The sequence below is a fragment of the Eufriesea mexicana genome, unplaced genomic scaffold (assembly GCF_001483705.2).
Source record: "Eufriesea mexicana isolate 0111107269 unplaced genomic scaffold, ASM148370v2 scaffold1178, whole genome shotgun sequence".
NCBI classification, from domain to species: Eukaryota; Metazoa; Arthropoda; class Insecta; order Hymenoptera; family Apidae; genus Eufriesea; species Eufriesea mexicana.
In genome coordinates this window covers 323,727-333,363 of record NW_016909311.1, presented here as the reverse complement: position 1 = coordinate 333,363, position 9,637 = coordinate 323,727, and the positions used below count along the sequence as shown (strand labels likewise).

Genomic DNA, 9,637 nt, shown 5'->3' with positions numbered 1-9,637 from the left:
TATATATATACAATGTCACTTAGTTTCTTTTAACATAATATAATATAACAGTTCCTACCTATTTATTCGAAATAATAAATATGGACATAGCTATAATGAAACTTTAATAAAGATATTTCTGTAAAAAATCAATGTTACATTTCTATAATTAAAATTATTTTTATTCATTTATTAGAACAATATAGGATATTAGTATAAATAATAGTATGAAATAATATTTATAATACTTATTATATATATAATGTCACTTAGTTTCTTTTAACATAATAAAATATAACATTTCTCAAACAATTTTTCTACAATTCACTTACTTATCATTAATCCTTTGCACTCGAGAGGCGCCCTTCAGTCGCGATTTGATAAAATTTCGAAGCACGATATTAATTAATATATCAAATTTAAAATAATGTAACAATGTGCGAGGTATCGAAGTCAAATAATTCTGCATATTAATTATTATACGATTTCTTATTTACTGTTCAAAAAATATCATCAGCCTTATAGCAGAAAATTTTTCAACTCGTACCCTTCTTTAGCCAAAAAATCGTTGAACGCAAAGGGTTAAACGTCTGCTGCTCAAAATTACTAGTAATAAAATGTCTTCAGCAACGGTGAAGTATAATTTTCCATTTTCATTATATATACCTACACTCGTTAAAATAAGCAGCTTTGGGGCACCAAAAACTATAGTGCCACAATTATCCGATAATATACCTGATAATAGTCACAGAATCATTAATCCAGTTTTTCGGAATATCAATAAAAATGTCAGCTTTGTAAAAATAACTTTCACTTATTTACCAATATTCAACCATACATTGCACGACGAATGTAATAATAAACATACTCAAACTAGAATATTTACCATTTTAGTAGCCCTTCGCCTTTTCTAAAATTACCAAACTTAATTAATCTCGTATATACGTACCAACGTTCCAACGTGTATCCGAGCCAACCATCCATTTACGAAAGAAATTATTCAGCAGTTAGTTGAGAAAATCTATATATCCAACGAACAGTTGTTTCGCGAAAGTGTGAAAGTAAAATATGCCGTGACAAAGTTAAAGTCAAGATGCTTTGTCCTAGCACGGAACCGTTATGTTTCTCCTGGCTACGACTCCTACCACGATCGAAACTTAAGGGAGCGAGAACACACTCCGATTCTTCGACGTCGTGGTAGGCCAGCTACGTTTTGGTCTGGAGTGTTTTCTGCCTCGGTGGTGGCAGCACATGGGGCACGGGGTGGGGATACCCGAAAGGCTTAAAAGGCCTTCCAACGTCCTTGTAACACGCAGTTCTGGAAAAGAACGTAATAGTATTCCGTTGGAATAGCAATCGACTTAAAAGTGCGAGCAGATTTCTCACCCTCAACTTTCCTTCCAAATTTCATCGTTATTATCCGTAACGGTGTAAATTAATTTGATAATGGTAATTTAGGTATATCAGTGTACATTGAAGTAATTTTCTCAAAATCCTGTGGACGTTCATTTTTGCATGATAATTAGAGGAAGGAAAGGAAAATAGAAAATCAGGGTTGATTTATTTTAGTGAAGAAAAAACGAGTGACTTTCATTTCGGAAATTCGGATTTTGTTAGTTTAAGATTGAAGTGGTTTGTGATTAAACTGAGTGTCGATCACTTGGACGGTTTCGAATCGAAGCTGCAACAAGTAAATCCGGAAGAGATGAAGTCAAGAATTTCCCAAATGTTGTCCACCTTCCTTCTGTTGGTGTTCTTCGTATCACCGACCTCCACCTGGGCTCTTACGACTTTTGGCAAAACCAACCCACAAACGCAAAACCAAAATCCTCCACCACCACCTACACCAGGTTCGTTGAAACAACTTTTGAAATGATTCCAAGACTTTTTAATTATTTTTTGAATGTTTAGATTATATTGAGTGTCTTTTGAGAAAGATTTTTTAATATCGTTACGTTCGAAAAGAGGAGATCAAAATTAGTATGAAAAGTTTACGAGCAAATTAATAATTAAAATATTAATATTATTATGATCACTTTAGTGTTACATTTTATATAATTAATTTTAGATATTAATCATATTCTTCCAAATTAACAATTAAAAAAGAAATAATTATATTACAAAAACAGTAATAAATAATTATATTACAAAAATGCTAATTTCTCTAAAATTAATAATTAAAAAGATTGATTTATTAAGAAAATCATTTGTATACTTCTTTTATATTAATTTCTCACTATTCGACAATTAAGGAGATATTGATTATGTTAAGAAACCGGTGCGTATATTTCTTTCTGCTTCTATACTGTCTTTATAATTTTATACCTTCTTCGCGTTAATTTCTCTGAACTTAAGAATTAAAATAATATCGATTATATTGAAAAATCTGAGTATATATTATTTTGCATTTTATTTCTTTTACGAGTGACTCATATCGTATTTCGAAAGCTATTTCTTTTATAAAGAAATTGCTGTCACTTTTTCGCCAACAGAATTATTTTAAAATATTTCAAAAATTTCAATGCTTATGACAAATTGGTTTCGTTGATATAAGTACCATATACGTTATATCATATCATAAATGAAATATAGATATGAAGAAAATACTATTATCAAGGAAATGTAAACAAATGCAAGGAAGCTTGTGTCGTAAAGTTGGATCTTTCCACGCATGAGGGTTCGTTTTAATTTCAGTTGGGAAAGCTCGCGAATGTAAGTTGGAGTCCGATTGCGCCGGAATTCAAAATACGACATGCATGGCGGATCAACGGGACGGAAGAACACGTTGTCTCTGTGGGGATTATTCTGCACCCCTGAATGGCGCGTGTACCAATAAATTCAAAGGTAATTAGTTATTTTTTAACATTTTTACTTTGAAATCGCTATTTCTATTTATCAATATTTACCCATATTTTAATACTTACCCATATTAGTTAGCCAAATAGTTACCCATATTCTTTTATTATTACTTCTTTAATTTATGCGTTATGTTTGTAGCGTTTACTCAAAATATTTGTATTAAATTTATGAAATATCGTTTGACAATTTAATCCTACAATTATATGACAGTTATTTAAGTATATTATAGTTTTATTTAACATTTCATTCTTATTTGAGGTGATTTATACAGATTTTTTGCTATTATCGTTATTTAATTTATGTATTATATTTATAATACTTATTCAAAATATTTAAAATTATTATCTGCAATGTAATTCAAATTGCAAAGTGTACCCCATTTTTTTTTAACGTTTCATTTTTATTTGAGCTGATCCATTTATATTTTGTACTATTGTTTTTGGTATTATTGTTTGATTCGTATAATATATTTACAATATTTATTTAAAGCATATGTATCAACCGTATGAAATATCGTCTCATTATTTATCGTTCTTTGTCACACAGTACGTTGTATTCGCATCGTAAAAGTGTCAAATCGAATTTTTGAGAAAAGAAATTGAATTTCTTGGTACACAAGGTACTACTATCATTTGCATATACTCACGTGTTCCGTTGCAATATGTGAACATATGGTAGTGTTGGTACCAGCATAGTGGTTATCTATGCAAATTGAAAGCTTTAAGAATACCATTGTAGCTCACCACATACTCTAACATCAATTTACTGGTTTTTCCAACGTACATTCGTTATTTGACGATGCGAACGAAAAAATCGATATGTTAGTTAACGCGCAAATTAATTGCATATTGTTACTGAACGTGTCATTACACGTTCGAATTTAGCAGAAATAAAATTTCATTGGATATTTTTATACAATAAAATCAGAATTCTAAATTTTCTATCCGCGTGTTAGGTTTCGTATTGGTGTATTTTATTGCGACAATTAATAACGTCATAATTTCAATAGCAGAAGCAGTCGAGAAATAAAATTCCAATTATTTGCAGAAAATTTAAATCTAAAATTTCAGGGAGAAAAATAGAAATTAACGTGAAAATTGTTTCATCAAAAATAACGAATGTAATTATTACAAAAAACTGTTTAATATTGAAAATGTGGAGTATGTGGTCGTTATGTACCGAGTAATAAAATATAAAAACCAAAATTTGTAATAAATTATTTGGTATTAGTATTTGAATTAAAAATTCTAAGTATTTGGAAATTGTGGTTTTGGAAATACTAAATGTCGGAGTAGAAATAATCTGGAAACATAGTTATCTGGTTTGATTATGGGATCGCTGCAAATAACTGTTATGCCGTTAAGGACATTGAATTTCAGATCATTTCACGTAAAATTGCAGACTGTTATATACAAAGGTTGAAAATTGATCGACTGTTAAAAGTCATGTCGAGAATACATTTGCGTGAAATTGCGTGTTAGCGTGAAGTTAAAACGCACCGAGCTTTTATGGCAATTAGGCACATTTGGTGTACTCTAAGGGTAGATGTAAACTTGTTTCTAGCTGGTATAAAAGATTTGATATAAAATTTAATAACGTTACATTGTTTACGAGATTCGTATGTAACATTTTCGATGATATATAATGCTTGGATGCGATAAAATTTCGATATAAAAATATAACTGAAATAGTGAAAAAATAATCCAGAAATATCAAATTCGTTAAATTAATTATTAATTATTAACAATTTAAGTTACGAAACATTAAAGGTATCTATGTCATATTTACATCTGTTTTTCAAATTGAAATCAAATTTTTATATTATTTACAAAATTATTGTACAACTTAAAGCATATTAATTGAAACGTCTATTGGTAATTGCCAATTATTCGTATTTATATATTTATATGTTTATATACACAAACATTCATTTATACATATACTAATATTAACTTTGATATTAATATTACTATATATATTATTTATATATTTATATATTTGAATCTTGCAAATTAAAAATAAAATTCTCATATCATTTGCAAGCTTGTAAAATATGAAATATATTAATGCAGGAAACTTGCAATTGTTACGCGAGTAATTTCCTTCTCATAAAGCGAATGCATGAAAATGTTCGAAATGCAATGAAACATTGAAAATAATTAAGATGAATTAATTTTCACTAACCACATTTTCACGTTAATATATAAAACATTTACTTAAAAAGAAAAAGAGGGACTTAAATTTTTCACATAGTATTAGCTAATGTTTATATTAGATACCTATTTTTATCAATATGTATTTCAAATCGATTAACGTTAATACATAAAGATATGAAAAATTGAAAATTTTTTGATGAACATTTTATGTATTGTCATACTAAAAAATACCTTTATTATCTAACTGGATAAAAGCATAAAAATAAATGTATAAGAACCTATCGTATCTTTCATTAAACATAATATACATATAACAAACATTAAATATACATACACTATAAAATATATATATATTTTATAGATAGATAGACACTAGAAGTATTAGTCTATAATAAATAATCAAATGTATTGTGCAATAAAAATAAATAAATATTTGTAATCGTGTTTCTATCTGAATAATAGTCAATTTTGCCAAAAGCAGCTATGTTTTCAGAAATTGCAGAAATAAGGTGTCTGAAACAAGTCATTTTCACTCTTTTGATAGTTTAATTATTATTGTTATATATATGTGTGTATTATTTGCAATATATAATATAGTTCAGTATAATATAGTAGATATGCACATATGTATTAGATCTACCGGAAAGTTCTGTCCGATAATGTCAACTGAAATTTTGTCGAATTCACTATACTTTCCAGACTTAATATCTAATTCGATAACCATCTGTTTCTGTCCCTCCAAAATTTTTTGAAGGGAAAAAGTTTGGAAAATAAAGCAGGTGTTAAGCAAACACTGCTCAAATTCTTCGCCTCTAAAAGTGAGGCCTTTCAAGAAAATGGAATTCACAAATTTCCATCATCCTGGGAAGAAACCTTAAGTAACGATGAAAATGACATTGTTAGATAAATATAAATAAATTTGTTGAAAATGTATTATTTTCTTTTACTTCAAAAACGAACAGAACTTTTCGGTAAACCTAATATAACGTAACATTCATTAAATAAGATTTTTATTCATGTACTTCACTAACAATGAGCACAATTTTCATACCATCCTACAAGTGATAAATATACGTATATTACTATTGTAGCGTTACATACTTCCTGTAATGATGACTCTGAATGTATTGACGGTGCACATTGCATACAACGAAACACTACTACCACGTCTGGGAAACGTTGCTACTGTCAAGAAGGATATTACGAAGAAAGCCCTTTGCTTTGTAGCGGTACGTCGATGTTTTTTATTGATCCTTATACTTCATTTCTTAACATAGTAATGTTAACCTTCAATTAGCTTTCGAAGCAATAATTTTCTTCCAACAGATTTACCTATAAATACAAAAAGTTTCTAATTACAAATATTTTTTCACAGGTAGCGCATCCACCCTTACACTTCACACAACATTTTTATTAATTACCTTAAGTATCGTAAAACGAAGCTTCAGTTCCTTATAAATCTTTCGAAATTTTCAAACGCAGTTTCAACAAAAGTGTAACAAAATCCTATTAACTTTAAAGCTACGTACGCTACTTTCTTTCAATTATGAATCAACCAAAAATACGATATAGAATATGAAGGTAGTTTTCAATTTACCACTGCATAACGCACGTAATCGTAATATACATTTTATATTTCGTTGTTTAATAATCGTGTTTGGAAAGCGATGAATTCTTTGCGTATGAAATATTCTTCTATTACACTCGTTAAATAGTATATTCTGAAAAATATATATTTTGAGTGACGTATATTTGAAATATACAACTGTATTTTTGGATGACTCATTTTAAAAAGAAGTATATGCAACATTAACAGGTACAAAACGTGAACGATCTAATTCTTAATTGCCTTATCATTTTCTCTTTATATTTATATCGTACGTGACCATTTGTTTCAGTAATTGTTAGTTTCTTTTCTAATAGAAGATAGCGCCGAGATAGTGATATTAGAAATACGTAATATTATCGTAGTCGAGAATATTTTCCTTTTGAAGAAGTACACAGATAACATCGTAAATCGTGGACGTTTCAGAAAAAGGGCCCACAAGCCAAAATGGTGCATCGAGTGAATCAGAAATTTATTCTCGCAGACGCACTGATTTCTATCAGAATGATTAAAGGTAATTATGCAGATGATAGTTATCCAATTGTGGTGTACCCATAGGGGTTAGGTTACCCAATTGAGGACGTTTCTGAGAAAAGGATCCATAAGCCAAAATGGCGAATAAAGTAGATCGCGTCAAAGGTTTTAATTTTAATGGCGACTAAGCACATCAGAGTAAACAAACAACAACGTTTATCTCAAATGTCGGAATATTAGGTTCAAATTCTATAAAAACATTTTTATATACATATATGGCAATATTCATTGTTTGTGTAATAGCAATTTAGCAGAAAATGGACCCATAGACCTGTTGATCCTATTTTCAAAAATATTTCAATTGTATTCAGTTCTTACATAACATAGTACATTCATAGGTATTTACATACATACGAATTATCATTTTATTAATTTTTCATTTTATGATACACATTCTAGTACATGCACGTAATTAAAATAATTAATATATATTTTTCCTTAAACAAAGATTTAAATTGTTTTATTTAAAAAATGATTTTTGAAATGCAATTTTACTTATTGAAACTTAATATCGACGTTTTACCAGAGTCACCTCTATATCGATATTTGTAAGTGACTATAGCTTATATTATTTTCTATAATGACTAACGTAGATAATATAGACCAGGAAATTGAAGAATTTATTCTGGGCAATTAAGAATTAAATTTTATTCTACAGCGAAACCGTCTATTCTACAGTATACTAAGAGCGTAGTTACAATATCGCAATATCATAACATCATTTAAGTATGAATGTGTAACGAAACCTTTATCCATGAGCAATTTTCTCTTAGAACTTTGTAATAGGGTCTTGTGAACAGTTTTATGTACATTTTATCGTAATTTCAATCTTTATATTGTACCTCTATTGTTATTGATTCCTATCTTTTCAATATTTATATAAATAGTTAATATTTATGACTTTTTGATTAAAAAGAATACATTGCTGTAGAGTGTTAGATAATCTGCAAAATGTATTATGATCTTTAAATATTTTAATAACTTATACAAAATTTTAAGTACGACTTAAATGTAATTTTATTTAGTCGCATAATATCAAAATATAATATCAAAATACAACTGCATTTAAACTTTTTTTACAGTGAGTTATATTTGAAATTATTACGATGTATGCTTGGTTTATGCTAGATATATTGTTTAAAATGCTGTAAGTTTTCTAGTTGAGAATTATTAAAAGTAGCGATAAAATTTGTTTGTAGTATACGATATAATAGAACGCTTATATATTTCATATATTAATTCAATATTTTCTTATTAGTTATATAATCTTGTCTACAATTGTGTGAAACTATATATAAATGTTTTGTAGGTATAAACAGCATTTTTGGAAACAATATTTATTTACAAAGTTAATTAATATTTTGTCTAAAAAATAGTAATAACTTTTAAACAATTTTAATCGTCAAATTTAATCATCTGCTCTAACGAAATTAATTTAGAAAGGAAATTATTTTTCATTTCATAAAACAATTTTCCAATTAATGTCTTTAATGATTTTAATTTTCACGACAAAGTTGTTCTAATAAAAATTTAATAAAATATGTATATTACGTAAGTATAATACAAAACACGACGAAAATATCTATGTGAAATTTTGTCAAAAGTAAACATTGGATTCCAGAAAAGCTGTTAAAATATATAATAATTTATTTATGTGTTATATAAAAAATACGATATCAATACATGACCCTATGATGTATTTATTTATTTTTATTCATGAGAAATATTTCTTTAAAATTCCACCTCCGTAAAAGTTCAAGTATCAAAATTGAATGTGCCTAATGAAATATTGTATGATATAGTAATCTCATTTTACATACATACAGAGTAGTAGAAAATTCTTGTAATTTCAGATAACTACTATCACGATTTTATCGAACGAAATAAAATATTATTACGAATTGTCCAAGTTAGCATCTATAGATATAAGAAATACTCTTTTGTTCACAACTTATCTCTAGTTACGATTATGTATTATGTATATAGCAAATTTCAATTCAGTAATACAAATGTAACAGTTAGATGTACATGTATACAAAGTTTCGACATGCCAATAATGCCTCAAGTACCAATGACTGTATGAAACAAACTATGTAATAACTATATGACTAAATATATGAATACTAATAATTTACGCTAATGCGAACTTATCAGAACACAGATCAATAGCAGCATTTATTTCAATTACAATGCATAGCATTTTATAACGTTTGTAAATTGATAATAGCGTAATAGTAAACTGTATTATTCATCTCCACTATGTGAACATGTTAACGACACGAATATATTGTGCACTAATAAATTTTTCCGTATTCTAAATACATGTATTACGGTATTTTCTAATAACATATTAATTATAGATTATACGAGTCAATTATAAAAGGGTGAATAAATACATAACTTCGTGTATTTTGTTAATCGATTCATTTATTATTTCTTTTGTAGAACTAATTGCGTTACAGTGTTTCCACTTTGTCCACCGAATTTGAATGTGTCAGCAGGA

General features: G+C 27.9%; 2 protein-coding genes across 3 annotated transcripts in view; one reads left to right on the top strand and one right to left on the bottom strand.

The window, feature by feature from the left end:
* sosie (oogenesis-related protein sosie) overlaps window positions 1-6,609 on the top strand; it is an 8,537-nt gene extending 1,928 nt beyond the window's left edge. Inside the window, exons 1-4 of one of the 2 annotated variants that reach the window (XM_017900406.1) lie at window positions 1,315-1,829; window positions 2,674-2,823; window positions 6,086-6,223; window positions 6,370-6,598. In XM_017900406.1, coding sequence (XP_017755895.1) covers window positions 1,685-1,829; window positions 2,674-2,823; window positions 6,086-6,223; window positions 6,370-6,452 — 516 coding nt within the window. In that variant the 5' untranslated portion in view covers window positions 1,315-1,684 and the 3' untranslated portion in view covers window positions 6,453-6,598. Of the gene's footprint in view, window positions 1-1,314; window positions 1,830-2,673; window positions 2,824-6,085; window positions 6,224-6,369 lie in introns of those variants that run through there. The other variant, XM_017900407.1, reaches the window with a different exon arrangement.
* Window positions 6,610-9,484: 2,875 nt separating this feature from the next.
* The window catches only part of LOC108547753 (protein-lysine N-methyltransferase Mettl10), a 3,064-nt gene continuing 2,911 nt past the window's right edge, over window positions 9,485-9,637 (bottom strand). Inside the window, exon 4 of the mRNA XM_017900405.1 lies at window positions 9,485-9,637. This exon is cut by the window's right edge and continues 22 nt beyond it. Coding sequence (XP_017755894.1) covers window positions 9,565-9,637 — 73 coding nt within the window. The 3' untranslated portion in view covers window positions 9,485-9,564.